General features: G+C 40.4%; 1 protein-coding gene across 6 annotated transcripts; it reads left to right on the plus strand.

Moving 5' to 3' along the window:
- Positions 1-365: 365 nt before the first annotated feature.
- On the plus strand, positions 366-21,546 carry Oamb (Octopamine receptor in mushroom bodies). Of its 6 annotated transcripts, XM_011305113.1 has the most exons (11): positions 13,780-13,905; positions 14,001-14,068; positions 16,029-17,126; positions 17,194-17,331; positions 17,416-17,514; positions 17,837-17,967; positions 18,100-18,237; positions 19,301-19,580; positions 19,902-20,063; positions 20,311-20,621; positions 20,889-21,546. In XM_011305113.1, exons 3-11 carry the CDS (start codon positions 16,854-16,856, stop codon positions 21,004-21,006), a joined length of 1,650 nt encoding a protein of 549 aa, XP_011303415.1. In that variant the 5' UTR covers positions 13,780-13,905; positions 14,001-14,068; positions 16,029-16,853; the 3' UTR covers positions 21,007-21,546. The 6 variants fall into 6 exon arrangements, with proteins under 6 accessions (XP_011303413.1, XP_011303411.1, XP_011303414.1 ...); XM_011305108.1 differs by having other exon boundaries at positions 17,194-17,514; XM_011305111.1 differs by lacking the exons at positions 13,780-13,905; positions 14,001-14,068 and adding an exon at positions 366-838 and having other exon boundaries at positions 17,194-17,514.
- The last annotated feature ends 59 nt before the right edge of the window (positions 21,547-21,605 follow it).

Consider the following 21,605-nt stretch of genomic DNA (forward strand, 5'->3'; position numbering starts at 1 on the left):
GTTGGCGATGTAGGATGAAAATACAATGGTGTCACCTCGCTCAGTATTTTTTTCATCTATTTTCAGAATCAACCCAAATTCCCCAAAATATTTACATCAATGGAATGATTTATTTTATATAATATTTACATCAATGGAATGATTTATTTTATATAATATTTACATCAATGGATTGATTTATTTTATATAATCTTTACACAAATTCATTTGAAATAAAAACGGTGAAATGAATTGGAGACGTCAGACGATTCGAAATGGAATCGTTAATTCTTTTCTGTAGTCAGAGACCTGAGGAATGGTAAAAGAAGTAATAAACAAGTTATTTATTTGTGGTGAGTGCAGCAGCGGTGGATCGACGTTGAAGTTTTGAGTGATCCTCGGGACAGTTCATCGTGGACGTCGGCTCTAAACGGATCAATCTCGGGATTCCGTCGACGGTTTATGATGGAATAAAGTAGAGGGCTTTCATTGATAAATACCACGTGTTTACGTTTATTCATGGCTTGTCGGTTGTACAACCGTGCCATTGGAAATAATTTTTCTCACATCAACCGGTGAGTAATGTTACAAATACTTGGGTTAATGACGCGGATTCAATTACGTCAGTCGACTGTAACGCACATTTGAGGCGATTAAAGGAGAAGTGATAGTGAACGATCGCGACGTGGATGGTGTGAAAAGAGGGATGGGACAGGAGTATCGTCTCAATATATCCAGGTGACTGAATGATCGATCATCGATCTGCGGAAGGAGAAATAAAAAGTGAACAGTTTCCACTGATCGGTCCACGGATACATTCGACCCCCGACCCGCACCAAATGAGATTAAATTCCACGAGGTGAGGTGACACGCCGTCCTGGTTTCACCTTTTGCATTTCTCCATTCACATCCCACGGAAAAACTGGGGTGAGTCAAGACCAATGTATTTCCACAACTACAACTACAAACACAACCACAACGAGATAATCCAAGAATTTTTCCCATTTTTCAATTCAATCTCAACAAAATCCCAATTAATCTCCGGACCTATTGATTTTATCAAAAAATATCAAAAGTCATTTTCTCTTCAGAATTAAATAGTCTCCCAAAAAGTCCTCTACCATTTCCACGTAGGATGGATATCTTTCCAGATAAAACGACATTTCACTGGATATGTGTCAGTGGGACAATTGGCAGATCGACAAATTAATCGTAAAATTCAAATTCAGCAATAATAACACCGGGAAATGATGTGGGTGGTTGTAATTTCGATGAAAATGGATTGGCTGGAATTTTCGTCTACGTGATGAGCGCTGATTGAGTGTGGAAACAATAAACGATGGGTATTTCTCTCCCCAGAATGTCAGCAACGACATTGATTTACAAAGAGGGGATTACCCATTACGATATGAGGGGCTTGATTGGTGCACCCCGGGAAATATCAAATCGTAATTTGATAATCCCTCGGTAATTTCAATTGAATCCACTGTAATGGTTAAAGTTCACGTTGCACTATTGCTCCAGTTGAGTGAACAAATGGCCGTGTGACATCGATGTCTGTTTTGGTGGATAAATTATATCAGGTACATCTCGCATTCATGATCTGCATCACTGCGTGCGACATGCTCGGAGAAGTTACTCCGGATATCACATATATATCAGATATATCAGATATATCAGATATATGATATATATCAGATAGCCGTTGTAGTCGTGGACTGTTTGCCCGTATTAAATCTACGGGCTTCATTCACGTGTGGCAACCTTCAAATTTCAATAATCGATTTCTCTCGGTTCGTGTCGCGAACGTGGAAAACCGCAAGGCTCATGCATCAAAGGGTCATCACTGTATCAATTTTTATTTTTTATTTTCATTAACAAAGATTCCTTTTTTTTCCACCTCTCGACGAAAATTTTTACTCTATTCCCGTGGGAATGAAAAACTATTCTGTTCATCGCGGACGGCATCGATTCGTTCCTCAATGAATGCACATTTAGTCGGTGGAATGCATTCGCGTGGATAAAAAAGGGATAAAACAGCTGGGAGAGATGGAAAAAATAAAATACAAGAAATACAGCGATGAAAAAAGTCCGGAGTCATCGATCCGTCTCTTATTCAATCGTGTGAGACAGGGGCTCGTGCCGAATATATTTTTTACAGACATAATCATCAAAATTGATGATCTCAGCGAATTTTTTTGCTCTTTTTTTTTCATCACTTTTTCGCATTCAATGACGCAGGATTTTGCACGCACTATCCAATACCATCACTTATCCATTGAAATAATAGATTGCGGTGAATAAACTCGAGTAACGATATTTAAACAATCGAAAATTAATCTCCCGAACGGTATACCCCTGCGAAAACACCCCTCACCCCCTGGGATTATCGTGGCACTCTCGAGAACCCCATTGAATTTTCCGTAAACCTGCAATTGAAACTTTGCATTGAACAATAATCTAACGAGAGTAAGTGAACCGTTTATTCATCAGCCATTACTACTCGTCGCTAATTACCGAGGAATATCCAATGAATTGTCGAAACTTCAGGAGGACGCATCCCTTTGAGGAAAATACCTAGGTAAAACCCTCCCAGCACTCAATAAATTTCAAAATAATTAAATTGCCATGAGCTCTCGTAACCGACGTACCTCCAGCTACAACACGATATTCTCAACAGATGAATAAACCCACGAGTTAATTAAACGAGTGATAGCTAATTCAATATTTGCAACGGGTTGAAAATGAATTAGAAAAATACAATGTCAATGGGAAATGGAGTTGGCGTGCAAGGGCCATCGTCGGACTATTGCTTTTATCCACTCGACTGGGGATTCTTTCAAGTTATATCGTTTTCCGTCTACTCTTTTCTCCGTATATATACGATATATCGTAATCGAAGTAAAGCGGAGCACTCGACTCCATCCATCCCATCTCTATTATATAGACTGGGTGGAAAAAAATAAAAAAATCTATGTATCACGGGTATATATATAATAGGAGGATCATTTCTCGTTGCAACCAGAAAGCCCCACCCACGTAGAAGCCCTGGGGAGTATCGTAACCCCTTACCTCTGCATCCTCTGCACCCCCTGCACCCCCTGCACCCTCTGCATCCTCTGCACCCTCTGCAACCTCTGCAACCTCTGCACCCTCTGCACCATCTTCCACCACCCCCTGCTATTTTCCACCCCTCTATTACTCCAATCGTCATCGGTATTTCGGCACCGGATTATTCCGAGTGTCATTCACACTCGGTGCTCGCTATTTAAGCTTCAACAGGTGTCGATGAATTTTTATCTCCAGGAAATGCACGTGCATCCCCTTTATTTTTTCATTAAACGTAAACAGCAAATGTCAAGTGTAATTTCGGAATTTTAATTGATATAATAGATCGATGCCGGATCGTCAATTCCGGGAAAATTTTTAAATAGAAAATTTAAAAGAACAAAATTAAAATTTTATCTCTCCCTTTTATTAAATTTTCGAATTTATTTTTGATATTTTTCTACAACTCTGTCCACGCCTCGTGCGTTCTACGGGTGAGTGTATTTTCAGAAATATCCTGGACTGTTATTTCGGTGTATTTACATTTCATAGAAAAAAAAAAATACTTGAATTTCAATTGCACTTACTCCGTGAAAAGTGTTTGTTCATTTGGGAGAGTTCACAGTAAACAAAACTGGAGCGATAGCTGGAGTTAAATTCAAACGGGCATTGATACACTTGGTTGACAGGGGGTACCGGGGGAGGGGTACCGATGGGGTACCAGGGGATGAACCTGGAGTTAGATTTTGTCACTGACAGCTGGAGTTTCCGCACAGTCTCATTGACATTCAGCTCCTCTCAGTCGATTCTACAACTTGTCCTATTCTCCTCCCACGCCCCTCGTTTGCAACTCTTTATTTCTCCTGAGGCAATCACTGAATTCCCCCTTTCCTCCCCATACCACCCGGTTAATTCGAAGATACGAGAGGGATGATGGAGACGACCTAATTGGCCGATTGTTGACGGCGCGTGCGCCCTCCATTCCATTTTTCATTATTTCTCCTTTAGCCGTTTTTTTTATTATTATTTTTTTTCGCCTTTTGTTTTCCCCGGCTTTTGAAAACACAATGCATCATCCTGGAGTGCATACACCGGTGATATACGCGATATACGCGACTTATCGTTCAACAGTATCTCCACGGTGCCCAGAATTCCCGCAAAACAAGAGCTCGCGGAATTTTATCCCTCGTCGTCGCACCTGAAAAAAAAAATCAGAGTGAAATGAAATAAAAATACGTTAACCAGAGCTATGATAAATAATTCTCATTTCAATTCAGGGGGATATGAAAATATGAATTTCAAGGGGGAGTCTCGGTGAAACGTTGATAATAGACGCTGCTGGAGACAGACGGCAAATTTCCGATTCTACAATCGGGGGAGTTGACTACCCTCTATTTTTCCTACCCTCCCGATCCAGTGGGTGAATTAATAATTGATTAATCGTGCACACGGAGCTCGCAAATAGCTCGTGGAATTTAACTCGATTATTTTATATAAATAGAATGAATTCGTTGCCCGAGTAGTCGGTGAGATGATTCAGGGGACGAGTGAAGCTCAATTAATAATAGAGGTCATCCAAAAATTAATTAACACTGGGGGAAAAAAAAAAAAAATGGAAAATTGAAGGTAATGGAGTATTGGATGGATAGATTGGAGGGAGCGGGCGAGCGAGGATAATTGGTTGTGGAAGTGGATGATAGCGAGATCCAGGAAAGGTTGACTGGCTTCAATAAGGAATACAGGGGGTTTAGGTGGTGAGGGTGGAGAGGGTGATGAGGGTGTAGAGGGATGTAAAGGATGGGGTATAATGGTGCGGTTGGGGGTAGGAGTAGTTGGGCTCATGGGGTGGGTGATATCAAGTGGGCCAAAAGCTCTGAATCTGCTACGTCATCAGCACAACGTCGAGAGTATCAGGGGGTGGTTTTGAAATGGAGGGTGCTTAGCACGCGAGTTCGCGAGCCCCTGAGACGTTGGAAGGCCATTTCATAAGCTATTAATTTTATCCAAGCCACCCCTCCTCATCAACCCACCCCCTTCTCCCTTCCTCCAGTGACCTTGAGTTTAATTCGACGGTGAACAATGCATGGAGATAATCTTTTTTTGCTCTTTAGTTAATTTTAATTGGCGGAAGTCGAGGGATGGGGGAAGTGTGACAGGTGGATGGGGTGGATGGGGTTGAGGGGGTTGAGGGGGTTGAGGGGGTTGAGGGGGTTGAGGGGGTTGAGGGTGTTGAGGCGGTGAATATGTGGGGCAGTTTGATTGAAGAGATTCGGAAATGTGTATTTTTTTTTTTATGGTCGTTCAACCCGGAGATTGACGGGAATCACTGGTGCAGGAGGAATTATTTGTGTTATACTCGTCCACTCGAGTGATTTCCCTCGTAATCCGGTACTCGAGGCATTTCAGAAATAACAGAGAAACCGATAAGTATCCGATAGGGTTCTATCGTATTTAACAATGGAATTGCTGTCGAGGCTAGACAAATAAAAAAGTGTTCGTTATCTTCGGGGCTTTGGCTTTCAATCGAGACGCACAATTCAGTGAATACCCAGTTGTTCCTCTTGGAGATAGTGGAGGAAATTCAGGGGGCACATCATTACCGGTTTGTAGACGAGAATTTCGGTTATATTCCTGATATCTCGGTCTCTATCAGTTTGCGCGATAGATTGTATTTTTTAGAGGTTTTTTTTTACAATATATCTCTTGACATTTGCTCGCGAGTGTTGAATTTTTTTTTGAGGACACATTTAACGCTTGCCGGATTCACTTTTTGCGGAGGTGCTGATGAGAATTGTCAAAGGGAAAAATTGAAAGAAAAATGAAGGGAGAGTGGAGAATGGGTGATGTAGGGGATGTGAAAATCGAGTGCAGTGGGAGGATTCGGGTGGGTGGAAGTGGGTGGAAGTGGGTGGAAGTGGGTGGAAGTGGGTGGTGGGTGAATAGTTGAATGAACAGGAACATTTGTTTGTATCTGATTGTGGTGACGATGAATATCAGCGATTGACCAGTGATAAATAAAAACTGAACATTGATATAACTGAGCAATTGATAATGGAATATTTCCAGAACTTAAACTAAAAATTGCTGATGAAATATTCTAAAATATTGGTGAACATCCGGTGGGATATTTTTCCTCAGGATTGAATGCGCAGAATTCTGATGAATTTACATTATTTCTCTGTTATACCGCGGTGATATGAGATTTCGGGAGGGATAGATGGGATGGAAGAATGCTTACATAAATCTTTTTCCGGATATTCAATCAGAGTGATACCACAAAATCCCACATAGAATGAAAGATTTTCGGGTGGGGGAGTTATCGATGGTACATTGAAATTCGTCGAACTGACGTTGAACCGTTGCTCTCTGAGCGAGAGGTTTAAGTCTTGAAAATGGATGAGCAGATGGTGATTGCGTTACTCGTGTGGTCAGTGATAAATCTCAGCGAGATTGCCGACGAGGAGAAATTGGAGATGCCGATCTCCAGTCCCATCTCCCAAGCCACTCAACTCGAGTCCGTGACTCCACAGTTACCAAGAATTCGTGGATTTCACCAGCCCCCGGCATATCATCCCCTCGCTATAATAATAATGTTGTACCGGGTGAGGGGTTGGTGAACAATACAGAGGGATCGTGTCGTTGTGGAATTCAGAATATTTCTCGGTACAACGGGGGAATGAGAGACGACATCATTCGTCTTGGAGATGCTGCCAGAGTATTGTCGACTTAGCATACCCCGGTATTTCACTCACCTGATACTATTTTCATAATTTTCCTGAGGGTTCGACACTGTCACTCGAAATATATCTCTTCCATATTTTTCTTTGAGAATCACCGAAGAACAGATGAAGAATTGTTGACGCGTGTCGCAATAGCTGTAAAATTTCAGTGAGAATATTTTTAAGAATTTTAAGAACTAATAATTCCAGGTGGTATTAAATCTCGAGAGGCTTACCATTAAATCACAACAACATTGCATTCAAATCACATCTCATTAACAATTCCCCGGAATTTCCAATAAACTCGACAAATATTGTCACACATTGATCCCCCAGTGGATCAGATAAAATGTTGACTCTTTGTATCGAATCAGGTGACGAGATTCCATCATATCGGGGGCGGTGGGAAATAAAAATCCGTTCAGTTCCAGAGTGAAACGTTACAGTGATTTTTTTTTTTCGCCCACGGAAACAAACATAAAGCAGTTAAAGAGAGAAACGAGAGGAGCTGGCATGAGGCAGGAAATTAAGAGACAGTGGAAGAGAAAATGTTTTCTTTACCAAAAACCGAGAGATCTCCCTGGGCTCCATCCCTTTGTGGTGGCGTTTAGCAGACGTGGGGAATTACACACGACTCACATACCCGAGACGATTATTTTTCAATTTTTTTTTTTTACCCCTTTCCACTCCACTTTCGTCGAAATGTCATAGAGCAAAGAGAAAAAGCAATTCGTCACGTTGACGTTGACTCCTCTTATATATATTTTTTCAACTCTCCAACATCATTCGCCGACTCTGCACATAACTCTCATCCCACCACATAAAGTGCTACAGAATTCTCGAATGGCACTCGCTCGAGTGTTATACCAAAGGAAATCGATAGAGTCAACCATTGAATATCATACGAATGTTATATTGGAGACAATTGCTTTTGTGGGGTACATTATAACGTCAATGTGCACTCGAAGCGACAATAAACCTGTTATGAAAGCACAACGGATATTTTTTATTATTTTCAATGACCAGAGTCGCAGGAATAAATTTGTCTTAACAAATTTTTCTGATTATTCCACCCTTATGGAGTGTCATATCCATGAAGAGGTATAACTACTCATTACACGATTATCCAGCTAATGAGGATTGAGCTAGATTTTCTCATCGAGATAGTTAATGAACCTTAATGCATCTATTTCGCTAATTGCTCAGTCGGTTCAGGGTCGGATGAGGGGATTAATTTTTGAGGGGTCGCCTAGATGACTACCTTTCTCTCTGAATATTTAAAAAAGGTCAACTGTGATTGCAAAAAAGGATAATTATCTCGGGAGTTGAAGACGCAGTTGAAGTTTTGCCGTTTTAATGATGGAAATTTTCAATTCCCCAAGGTGTACCAGGTATTAGCATAATTTTTATTTAATTTATTGGGATTGTTTATTTTTTTTTTTAATGAGGTGGGGTTATTTAGTGTTGCGAGGGGGTGGAAGGAGTGGAAGGGGTGGAGTGGTAAGGGATGAATTGCAAAATGTCGTGTGCGAATGTACACCGGAGGATCTCATCCCACCCGACGATAACTTCCGCCTCGGTGACTATGACTTGGACCATTTCAATTTCCTTGCGCCTTACCCCAGTCCATTCTTTCGCCCAACGACAAAAGCCATTCTACCCCTCGACTTTCCTTGACCCCCTTTTTTATTCTCTCTTTATTCATTTTTATATAGATTCTCTCCTCGCTTTGTTCCGTTTATTGTATCTCGGCTCCTCCACTCGAGTCATTTATCAATTCTGTAAAGGTGTTTTTTATTTTATTTTTTTTCTTATGGATTTCGAGTTTAGTTCGTATTGAGATTCGATACCGATCGTTTTGTTCACCAGATGTGGAACGAGGTGACGGATGTAATGAGGGGTTATTTTCCCTCAGGCCCCTCAGGCCCCTCAGGCCCCTCAGGCCCCAATCCGCCCGTTTTTCCGGGACTTTCCCCGAAATTCCCGAAAATTTCCCGATAAAAAAAATCACGATAACAAATAATTAATCAAATTTAATTATCATCATAAAAATTTTGTAACAAATTCATTATTTTTTACAGAAAAAAATTTTTCAAGTCCTCTCGTTCCATTTTTTTGTAACCCATTATTTTTGTTATGCAACATTGAAATGTAAATAACATGTAGATAAAATCGAGTGAGTGAATTTTCAGTAAATTATCATGCGTAGAGGGAAGTGAATAAAAAACGAGTGATTAATGGAGATTTGTCTGTCGATATTCACTCGAAAAAAAAAACCCCCTCATTACCAACATCAGGGTGACACAATAAATATCCACCTGAAGGGCCCTCAGCTCGATTCTCTCCTCATCTGTTATTCCAAGTGGCGTATTATATTAAATGAGAGAACCTGAATTTTCCATGCTCGTGAACAATCATAATTCCAAACAATAGCGTGTCGAGAATTTCATGGAGAATTTTTTAACGGATGTGAAATAAATTGGGTTGCCATCAGCGATCGGAAAATCGGATGGCAAAAATATCCATAAAAATGTAGGGATTAGGAGTGCCAGTCATTCACTGTTAAAAATACATTGAGCAGGTCTTATCTGTCCCCCTGAATAAATTGAGGATAAGATGTAAAAAGATATTCCCGGGGAGATGAGTAAAAAGAATTCACGTCTCCGTGACTATTTTCACCCCTTTCCCCGGGGGTTAAAAAAATTTGCGGGGAGAAAAAGAGATTAACAGAGTAGGAAAAAAAAAAATCGAGGGCTCTTGGCCCCGGGGTGAATCTGAAAGCGTTAGTGTATCGATTTACTCAAGTAACCGGTCACCGTTTGATACGTATAAATAGACAGGAAGGAAATACCCCTGTGTCGACATTTTTATTTTCCCCTGAATGAAATGACTGGCTCCTCTCCACGAGGGAGATAAACACAATTTTAAATAGAACCAACCGCAAATAAAATAATTCTCGTTTTCTCCGCGAATTTCATGTTTCATATTTAAACAACTGTAATTTATATTTTCCGCGACGCATTCCCAAGAATTCGGAATTCACCGGAATTCGAGGAGAAAAGACGATGGTTAAACAATTTAATTATTTTAGTAAAAAAAAAGAAAGATTAATATAAAGGACGCGTGATTTTCCACTAAATTATTCAGAGAAAATTAAAAAAATATGACTCCGCGAATTAATTAATTAAGAAAATAGCGTAAAAATTGTGAGAAAGTGAATTATCGCGGTGTTTCGCTATTTTCCGAGTTTCTCTCCCCTGGAAATTCTATTCCCCCTCATTCCATCATATAAATTCCTAGTTTGCATGAATGAGCGTCATAAAGTGGCAGCTCCCAGCAAAAATAAATGTTCCCGTAAAGTAGATATGCAGAACGCATAATAAATGCGCCATTTCCAAGAACAGCTCAAGCCCGTTGTAAAATTAATGTTTCCATTACTTAAATCAATTCAAAGAGATTAATTCCTTCGATCTTCCGTGCCCTGGGGATGGTCTTCATGATATCAGCGACTCACAAGAGCAACAGAAGTTGGAAAATGTGATTTTTCCATTTTTCAATGTGAGAATAAAATTGAAAACTCATACTTTTTCACGCGTCGGTACATTAATTACACTAATGTACCCGTCTCACTTGCCAACTGCACGTCGACAACTTTGCTACCGCAAAAATACTTTTTACCCCCCTTATTTCTCACTCGACTCCATTACTCCGTGAATAACGAGAATGCACGTCTGCAATGGCTTTCACCATTTCTATTTTTCCACAATTTTTTTTTTTAAACCACCACCAGTTCTAACAATCCCCGCTACCAACTTTTCTCATCATTTCCCCATGCCTCCTGGAATATCCAAAAGTGCCGGGTAAGGGATGAGATCTTAATGAGAAAAAGTCAAGTAAACTTGAGGATTTATTATCGGCGATATTTTGTCGCTGGGTAATGGTAATATTCAAATTATTCATTGGTCCCCTGAAGAGAATCCAATTAGGGATCCGACAGAAAAATGAAAATCGGTAGAAGAAAAGTTTTCCGGACTTAATAATTCAAATATAATATGTTTTCCTCAGTCATTCTAATTTCCCCTCACGACCTTCAATCCAGGACCAGATCGGCAACAAACAAAAAAGCAAAAATAAAACGATATAATAATTTAAAAACGGTAATAACTCGGAAAAGCAATCGGTCAGTAGGACAATTGGAAAATTGACCAATCCCGGAATTAATCCCACCGATGACTCCCCACTGGCCATCGGGATGAGATATCACTGATTAAAACGAATGAGTTATTTTTATTTTCAATGAAACCAATACACCTCTAGTTAACGCGATAATTGACGAAGAGCATTGAATCATCCCCAAGGAATCATCGGATAAAGTTTCTTCATACCACAAGTGCCACATGTTGACCCAAAAAGAAAATAAGAATTTATAAAATTTATAAAGTGCCAGGGTTGTCTCATCTCCATTGGAAATTCTCAACCCACTCCACCTTCCACGAGAAAAAGAATCTCTGGACGTCAGACGGCAAAGTTAAATAATGAAATGCATAGGTGGTAGGGGATAGGTGGTAAATCCGAGGTAAAAGCCACATGCAATTACCAACATTTCATTTCCGTTCCAGTGACCAAGTCCCTGTGTGCACTTGGTCATTCCCCAACTTCCATTTCCCATAGCTTCAGTCTACGTGAATACATCATCTAGATTCTAGATTCTAGGAGGTGGGTAACACCAACATCCTGGTTTTCATGCCATCGACCTACTCGACAAACACCATAATCCCCACCCACTCACTCCTCTTTCTCTTCCTTCATCCCTTCATCCCCTCATCCCTTCATCCCTTCATCCCTCAACCCATCCACCCATCCACCCATCCACCGCTCCACCCCTCCGCCCCTCCACCCCTCCACCCCTCTGCCCCTCCGCCCCTTCATCCCTCACCCATTATCGCTATTATTCTTCATGTGTCCTTCAGTCTTTGACACTTGACAACTTCTCTCATCATTACCTTCAACATGTCAATCACCTCGTCGCACCATCTCCAAACTTGTCCCCTGGACTTCATTTATGCCTCTAAAAAATATTACCGTTTATTATTATACAATTATGTAATTATTATTGAATTTAATACACAGAGATATTTTTCGTAATTTTTATCGTAATTTTTATCTAGCGAAAAATTACGATACCGTCACTTAAATTTTTAGAATCAACTCCGTAATCGGTAAGTCAACTAAAATTTCCGTCATTTTTACTAAATATTTCTCTCCATGTAGTCATAAAATTCCTCCATACAACAATTAGCAAACATTTCTTTAAATCTCTCTCCATTATATTAATAAAAAAACCATCAACACCCGGGGGTTGAAACACCCTCTCCCCCATATTAATTTTCCTCCATGAAAAATATAAAAAAAATTGCCGTTAATTTCTCGTTTGAAGTGTAAAAAACGGGTATCAAAGGGGAAACGCGTAATTGGGTAATTGATTCCCGCGTGTTAATTTGAGGTGCAACAATCCAGAATTTCTCGGGTGTAGAGGCTCTAGGTGATGTCCCCGGGTGTCATGTGCTCTGGAATCATTCTCACCGATCACGTACCACTTGTTTCCTCTCAATCCTCAGACCTGGTGAATTTATCCTCTCACTTTGACAGGGGCAATTCTCCTTGCCTTTGAGTAAACTTACGACTATCTCATACAACGGATTACGCGCGCGCAGATCTAACCCGTCACTCCTAGTCTTTTTCGTCCTTCCCGGGAATTCCACCTGGCATTTCCACCATTTCCCCCTCTGACTGATCACAACCAACGCATTCTCCCTCTCTTTTGGATGAGCTAATGCCAATATGACTGCAGTCAGCTGCAATGCTTTCCATTCCCCCTCATTCCCCTCATTCCCCTCATTACCCCTCACTACCTCACACTCCCCTGACTCCCCTCATTCCCCCACACCCACGGCCCGACCCCGTCTTATCACCGTAACAATTTCCCATCAAAAACCAATAAAAAATATAAAATAGAGAAATCATTCGGAAATAATAATCCATCGATCAATCGATTGATTCGACTCGATAAAATCGATAAAATCGATAAAATCGATGAAATTGATGAAATTAATTTAAGAAATAATCGCACGTGTAATGAATGATAATTCAATTCGATGTTTTATCAAAGAAAAGTTGAATTATCCCGTGACAAAGAAATAAAAAAAAAATGAAAAGCAGTAGAATGGAATAATTAGTGAAATATAAAGAAGTAAGCCCGACCCACCTCAACCTGGGGACCCACTTTCCTCCCGATGAATGACTGCCTCAACCTCGTATCCCCCACCCCCATCCACAATCTTTCTCCACGACAAGACCCAGCTCAAGGTCGGCGATGAGTCGGTTAATACCGGAACATCTATCTCGAGATCGTCAAAGCAAAGCGCTCGTCAAAGTCCCCCTTCATCATCATTCGTATTGCCTCTCTCCATTTTTAAAAAACATCTCCATCGGTGTTGACACGGTTTATTTATTTTCTAAAAGCTATACCTCCGCTATTTCCATTTTTATTTATCCGAAGTGATCTCTGCCAAAAATAGGAGTGCCAAGAGATACTTATTTGATTTTTAATTAACTCAGTTAATCGACATGACGATTGACTTTAATATTTTATTTGCAGTCAGTGTTTTCGTCAGGTAAATGGGGGAATCCCATTTTTTGAAGGATATATTTTTCGCGGGTGATTTACTGGTGAGAAGGGGGCGGCAGGGGGGCGTCAGGGAGATGGCAGGGGATGGCAGGGGATGAAAGGGGATGAAAGGGATCGGTTTAAGGTCGATGTGATGATATTTGTGGGCTGGGCCAACTTTGATTCAACTACTGTGGACACCGGAGATAGGGGAATACTCCTAGGAGCTCATACTGAGTACACAGAAACCATTGCCACCGTATTTTAGAGTAAAGTCGTCTGTTTCATCGGTGATTTTCGCGCATGCGAGGATATGTTGGCTGGCGCCTCTCTATCCCCGGATCTTGTCAGTGCGCTCAGCATCGGCCGCGTGACAACATCATTTTTCCATCTTTTCTCCATATTTTTGCGTTAACTCCTTTCGATTAAAAATTAACCAGATAAATTACCGATATGTTGAGATTACACCATCGCGCGATGATTTTTTAATCAGTAAGTTAACGGCTAGCATTATTTTACCTCTTTTTATTTTCAATCCGTCTTTTTTCCCTTTTTTATTTTTATGTTTCTTTCGCTGATTTGTGCAGTCACCATTAAATCCTGAGTGAATTGAGTGTCGTGTCTCTCGGGAAGTTATACCAGTGATTGGAGAATGGTAGGTTTAATTGAATTTACTCGGTTTAATTGAATTAAAAGTTTTTCAAAGTCAGGGGGAGAATAAAATTCAAGTCTACCTCTCTCCGTGTTAATTTTCTGATAAATAAGAGATAACATAATTATGATTTCTCGGTGTGAGCGCCAAGGACTCGGGAGATTACGGCAAATCTCTCGTGCTAATGGGAGAAAAACGGTAATATTAACTGGAGGATGTGAAACTGTAGCGATAAGTATTCTTGGAAATACTTTGATCCATTTATTACGTTTGTCAGTTGAGGACATTGAAAAAAAATAAAATGGAACTGCCAATGCTCCAGCCGATGTAGCCAACTTCGTTAGAGATTATTGTCGTGGGCGATTAATCCGCGAGTTCGCGAGTCCGCGAGTCCGCGAGTCCGCGAGTCCACGAGTCCGCGAATCTGTGAATCCGCGGACCCGCGAATCCACAAATCCCTGGACCCGCGAATTCGCGGAACCGCGAATCCACGAATCCGCGAACCAGTGAACCCGCGAAACCGCGAATCCGCGAACCCGCGAACCCGCGAGTCCGCGAGGACAAAAAGACGTAATCAAGTTTCCCCCGGATGAAAATTCTGGAGAAGAACAAGAAGAATTGAAGTTTCGTTAATAAACCGAAGACCCCGGAAGTATCCCATACTCGTTTGACCTTTCCCAGAGTGTGGGTGGTATCTTGATCAAGAAATTCGATAGTTAGATCATCACCATTTCGCCGGATGGTGAATCAAACCGTAGCCCCTCACCCCACCCAGAGGTTTCAAACTAATTCATAAAGTTACGATGCCAACTCGATTAAAGTATACAATAAGTAACAAAACTTCTGCTCAACCCAAAAATAAAGTTAACGTCAATCAGATTAATCCATTGCCCGTCCTGATGTATTCAGGTCTTCACCGAGGAATTGAGATAAAAAAAAAAATGTTTGGGGCATTCCAGTGGGTCACGACGAAGAGCTCTGATGAGCCAGTTGAATTCTCATTAATCGATGATAATTCATCATTCCACGTGCTCCATTGCTGAAGGACACTGCCGGACAATTGGCTCGTTAGGTTGGCTTGTAAACTCGGTTTGTAAACTCCACAGGCAACCGTCAACTTTATACAACTCAAAGACATGGTTAATGCAACCACCAGGCCACTAACTATCCACTCGCAAACATGGCATGCAGTTACCAATGGGTTCAACAGGATGGAAAATTGTCTGAGACGCCCCAAGTCAAGAGGAAGACGGAATAATATTGCCAAAGTAGGCATGACAACCTGTAGAGTGGATAAAAAAAATTCCCCGTCACCTGGAGATACCCCGGTGCCTTGAATTAATGCTCTCTCGGGTTCGCATTATTATTTTACCGCTAAATGGATTTTTTTTTTAACCTGGAGACCTGTGGGAAAGATAATTGTTCGGGTTGTGTTTCTCGGTGGCTGAAAGGAGCCTTTCAGGCCGAACTTTCTTTCGGGAAAAATGGCAGGATGAAAATTCATGCGGCAATCCCCCTCCGGCGGTTTTTTTTTCTCCTCCCTGATCAGTTGCCCCAGGTGACCCGAGTGCCAGGAGACGCTCATCCAGTCCCAGAATCTCCCAATTTTCTGGTCCAACTCGTAATCTCATTTTCACTTGTATCCATTTGATCCTGCGGAGAATAAATAAATGATTTCACAGATGATCTTCCAGATGCTCTTCCAGATGCTCTTCCAGATTCTCTCCCAGAGACCTAGAGTGCAATCCCATTTTAAATATTTAAAACACTCGGAATTCCCATTAAAATCAATTCAATCGCGGTTTTAACTCATTCCAATAGTTAATTCGAAATATTCGAGGGGATACTCCGGATTGGTCGACCTGGCCACCCCGGAAATAACCAATCGTCCCCCAATAATTAAGATGGAGTCGTTCCTCATTTAAATTCACGAGGGAATCCCGGATTTTTTTTGTTGTTCCAGATGCCGACGCGCAACAGTTTTACAAATGACAGCCGCCAGGTCGAGACGAATGCTGAGTACGTGAAGTGAAGCCCAAGAAAATAAAAGAACAAGTCATAGAGACAAGAAAAAAAAAACGGAAGCGACCCAGGGAAATGCGACACAGGCGATTTGGAAGGATATCCTAAAAATAAAATATTTGTGGGTGAATCGAAAAACAAAGTGGAGGGACAATTCGAGGGGTAGGGGGTTGACTGATATAATGTGTAACAGAGAGCGGGATAAAAAGGTATTAAATATCCTCGGTATGTCAACGAGGTATCGACGGTACCACGAGTATCGTACGATCCTCAGATTCCAAAGTTCCCATCGGAATCCGAACAGACATTAAAAACTAATTGTTTCCTCTCCTCCAGTCGTCTCCAATTCCAAGTGCGACAACAAAATAAACATGATTGACACTCACAATCAATCGGCGGAGACAATTAATAATTTATCCACACAAAGGCTGATTAATCAAATATTTACCTCGTTTTTACAGTTTAAGGTATAATGAGATGATTATTATCAGTACAACAAGTTAGTCAGCTGTTAGACCGACGAATAATAATGAATATTAACGACCAGTGATGTAAGGCTGTAAGGCTGTTAATTGTTCAGTAAAAGTGAATAGTCATTGTTTTTTTTTTTTGTGGAAAATAACAGATTATTTGAAGATGAAAGTAAAATGGGGGAGAGAATGCACTCGCTCTGGAATTTCATTGTCAAATTTAATGATCAGTTGGGGAGAGGGGGAGGACCGGTGATAAGACGGTTGTCTCTCCAAATACTTGGGTATTCGTGCTAATGATGCGGGATTTAAACGCCAGTGCTTGCATCGACCCGTACAAGAATGATGGAGCGGTCGATTGGTCGGGACCGGGAATCGTTGGGACACTAGTTGTACTTGCAATTGTCGATGTAATGGTTGTACTTGGTAATGTACTCGTTATCCTCGCTGTCTATCACACCAGCAAATTGAGAAATGTCACCAATATGTTCATTGTGAGTCTTGCCGTTGCGGATTTACTAGTCGGTGTTGCTGTGCTACCGTTTAGCGCTACCTGGGAGGTTTACAAAGTGAGAAACGTCTATTTTTGTTAATTATTTTAAATCAACTTGTGTAATAATTGTTATTGTGTAACAGGTATGGATATTCGGGAGCATATGGTGCTCTGTGTGGCTGGCAGTTGATGTATGGATGTGCACAGCGTCAATTCTCAATCTCTGTGCAATCAGTCTCGACAGATATCTCGCGGTCACACGACCTATCAGCTATCCTCAGGTAAAATTCACCTGGCATTGTCCATCGTTAGTCATGGGCCTTGGTTTATCAATAATGCGCGGGGATGAACTTGATTGTTACCAGATAATGTCAGCGAAGAGAGCGAGATTACTCGTCGCTGCGGTCTGGGTACTCAGCTTTGTCATATGTTTTCCACCACTTGTTGGCTGGAAGGATCAAATGGTAATTCATTTTCAAATTGATTATTGAATTTTAAAATTAAAAAATTTTTTTAAAAAAAAGCTATAGTAATAGAAAAAGGAAATCTAAATAAAAAAAATGGGGCAATAGGAAAAAGAAATGTAAATAAAAAAATAAATTAAAAATTTCGCTCATTCTCCGAATTTATTGAGAAGAAAAAAAAATGATGGGAAAATTGGAAAAATTGGTAAAATTGAAAAAATTGGATTACACTGGACCGCTAGGAATTTAATGAAAAAAAAAGACCGAAGGGCAGTAATTCCTCTTGGAAATTAATCGATTGACCATTATTGCCTGTGCAAAGTCGTATCCATCGTGGAGTGACGCAGAGCCCGAGCGAAATGGCCCGTTCAACAGTACGACAATACATCGTCATGAGAAAAAGTGCCCGTGGAAATGCGAGCTCACCAACGATCGAGGCTACGTCGTCTACAGGTAATACAATAGTGCTCACCAAGAACGTGCTCTCACAGAGATTTTCTCATCCCCGAAGAAGGACTTGGGATGTTCACTCCTCAAGTACTTCCACCTGTTACGACGTATTGTTTTCTTTTAATCTTTCCACAGTGCACTGGGCTCATTCTACATACCGATGCTAGTCATGATGTTCTTCTACTGGAGAATCTACGACGCCGCTGTATCGACCACCAAAGCCATCAATCAAGGCTTCCGAACGACCAAAGGATCCAAGATGTTCGGTACTCGGTGAGTTCCAAATCAAAAGATTTCCAACGGCTGAAAAAATCCTCTCAATGCATAACCGATTATCAAAAAGAACTTTAAACCCAAGGAACTGTTTCAATCATAATCATGAAACTATTCAGAATTATATCCACATTATTTCCACTCAACGATGAATACTTGAAAAACAGAATGAAGTCATGAGTGGATTACTCGACCCATGATTACCCAACTAGTCGCATAAAAGTGTTATCATTAAAGAGAGAATACAGCAAGAAAAGTCATAAACTCGTGAAACTTCTCGGTATTTCAATGATCAACGAAGTTATGGACTCTTTAACATAAGTACTTACTCTCAGCGCACAAACTGCAGCGCAAGTTTGCAGTTGCGAATGATAACGGGGTAGATAGAGGAATAGAAAAGATAAATAAAAATAAATTATAGGAAATATGAAAATAAGTTGGTCTGATAAGCGTGTGTCTATGGGGCACGAGTCGAACGCCCACTTTTACTCGAATACCCTGTGGTCTCCTACAGTGGCTGCACCTCATTACTCCAGTTATTTCTCCACAACGATACTGACAATTTATAGTGCAAGTGTTTGTCTGCCCATTCAGGCACTTTAAACGCTTCCCCGTAATTGCTTTAGTACAACGTTATTTGTCGTCAAGACGTACCGCTTTTCACTGATACAATTTTCCAACCATTCATTCATTATGCCAATCATTATTCTGCACTCCACTGGGTAACGATGGAAGACAATGGGAAACACCAAAGAAGTGTGATCTTAAATCTTGAAAAATAATTGATTGAATTAAAAAAAATAATTAAATGAATCTACTGGATTTATTTATTTAAACATCATCAATAGAGAGAAGTAAAATTTCAGAGTTCTCTTTGATTGGGCATTGATTTCCTTGAAAAGCTATAAATTTGAGGAGAGAGTATAAAAATCGATCTTGACGTAAGAAATTTAATCTACACCCGGAGATGTTGTCTGATGTTTACCGCTGCAAATCGACGGTTTTTTAAATGAATTATTGGTTAATTGATGTGAGTAATTGAATGATTGCGAATTGTCGATAGATTTGATGAGCAACGGTTGACCCTGAGGATTCATCGCGGACGTGGAAGTGTTCACAACGGCGCCAACAGTAGTCCACGTAGTCCAGAATCTAGCCGGAGTGCTTCAGTGAGACGAGACAAGATCAAGATATCAGTATCGTATCCCAGCACCGAGACCCTCAGTACCAAGTGCAATACCCTTGAGCGTACGCCATCAAAGTGTTCCCAGATATCAGTTCATTACAGCAATGGTCAGACGCTGAATCAACTCTGTACAACCCCGAGAAACACTCACCTGAAGGTAAACACATCCTTCAATTATTCATCATTCAATATGTTTATTTATTATTCACTAGCTCGCAACACGAATAATTCGACCACTGAATACTGCACGTAAAACAGCCCCTGGAAAATGGGATGATATCAGAAAAACTATTTTAATTACAACTGCCACATCAATTAGCACAAAGGATCAATTAATATTCATTCATCTCCGGTGGAGAACAAAAGATATTTACAATTTTCATAATTCATATTTATAGATCACATTTTTCTGGGGATCATTGGGGTCTTGATGGGAGAATTAAAATGACTGTTTCTTTTCTATCTGCATGATGATTAGGTCAGTGGAATAAATCGTGTGGGAAGTGCCAGGAGGGCGAGTCGTCGGAGTAGCTGTGAGAGTCAAGTAACTGGTGATGAAGTTTCACTTCGTGAACTCACCAGTGCCAGTGAGGAGAAGCCACGTGTAATGAAGATGGGCAAGAGAAACATAAAAGCGCAGGTATAGCTGTTAAATATTGGAGTTGAGCCAGTCGTTCAGTTTTGATATCTCGTTTTTATTTGGTTCGAGTCGATGTATTCGAGAGAGTCAATTCAATTGAGGTAAAAATAAATAAATTATTCCAAATGATTCCCTGTCGACGGAGAATCATTGATGATTTAATCGGTGATTTTTTGTAGAAGACTACAGAGTTGAATGCCTGGTAATTAACGATTTATTGATTTTTTCCAATTTTAATTGAACGCAGGTGAAGAGATTCCGGATGGAGACGAAAGCAGCGAAAACTCTTGGAATAATTGTGGGTGGTTTTATACTCTGCTGGTTACCTTTCTTCACGATGTATCTACTACGTGCATTCTGCGAGAATTGCATAAACCCAACAGTATTCAGTGTACTCTTCTGGCTGGGATACTGCAATTCAGCGATAAATCCATGTATCTATGCCCTCTTCAGTAAGGACTTTAGATTTGCATTCAAGCGGATAATATGCAATTGTTTCTGCAAGAGAAACAGAAATTCATTGCGTCGTGGAAGTGACGGAAGCCAATTGGCAACGAGGTTGTTCGTTAATTCCATTATCAATCACTTTATATATTCCAATCCCGGAGTTATATGAATATCACACGCTATAACACGCTTCTAATTCAATAATTTGTTTATTTTATTGTGCACAAGACGATGACTAATTGCTAACAGTATTTGGTGTCACTATTTGTTGATTGATTTTGCGCTGCTTATCGCTGTGGCTCGACAATCTCCAAAATTAATAGCTCCTTCTTTTTCTCTTTTTTTTTTTTCTTTTTGTTTGTAATGATTGATTTTCAGAAACGACAGAAGCCCAAGTTACTCGATACGTGTACCACATCATGGTGTGTCTATCGAGGACTCGGATCCAGATCCAAACTCCGATCATAATGCCCACTCACAGAGTGACTCTAGATGACTGTAGCATAAACGAAATCGCGTAAATAATCGCGTTGTCTTCGATAAAAAAAAATCTGTCGCGATCGAGCTACCGGCAAATGTGAATTGACGTTTTTGGGAAATTCTTAAATTCCACCTCGGACGAGTGAATCTAGTCTCCACTCCGCTGTTAAATTATAATGAGTCTCTCTAAATAAAAATCGCCCTACGTCATCCAACGTATCACGAGTTAAAAGACAAAAGCCATGTGCTTCGTACATAATGTGTGTCTATCAACGATTGATATCGATGCTGTATTAATATGAAATGATGTTAAGTACATTTTCCCTTGTAAATATTAATGTATATACTTCGGTTTGAAGGATCTGTTTGTTTAGTTTTTATTACGCTTCGGTGTTTACTCGCACACTAATGTGGATAGAGAACTGTTAACTAGACTATAAATACGTGTTTCTATTGAGAGATAAACCTGGACAAATGTATTCTGCATTTCGCGTACTATAATACTCAATACGTTAAATGAGAAGAGTGAATAAAATATAACAAACTGGAGAAATAATGGTGTCTATTTGTCATGGACCTCTCGGCTTTAATCCTGCTGCGATTCCTAGTGAAATG

The sequence above is a fragment of the Fopius arisanus genome, unplaced genomic scaffold (genome assembly GCF_000806365.1).
Source record: "Fopius arisanus strain USDA-PBARC FA_bdor unplaced genomic scaffold, ASM80636v1 scaffold00041, whole genome shotgun sequence".
Taxonomy (NCBI): Eukaryota; Metazoa; Arthropoda; class Insecta; order Hymenoptera; family Braconidae; genus Fopius; species Fopius arisanus.

Excerpts from the sequence above, each read along its gene's own strand:
- Oamb (XM_011305111.1), top strand. The coding sequence starts at position 16,854 with ATGATGCGGGATTTAAACGCCAGTGCTTGCATCGACCCGTACAAGAAT. Across the intron at positions 17,127-17,193 it reads CTACCTGGGAGGTTTACAAA|GTATGGATATTCGGGAGCAT; the intron begins GTGAGAAACGTC and ends ATTGTGTAACAG. Across the intron at positions 17,515-17,836 it reads TTGGCTGGAAGGATCAAATG|TCGTATCCATCGTGGAGTGA; the intron begins GTAATTCATTTT and ends GCCTGTGCAAAG.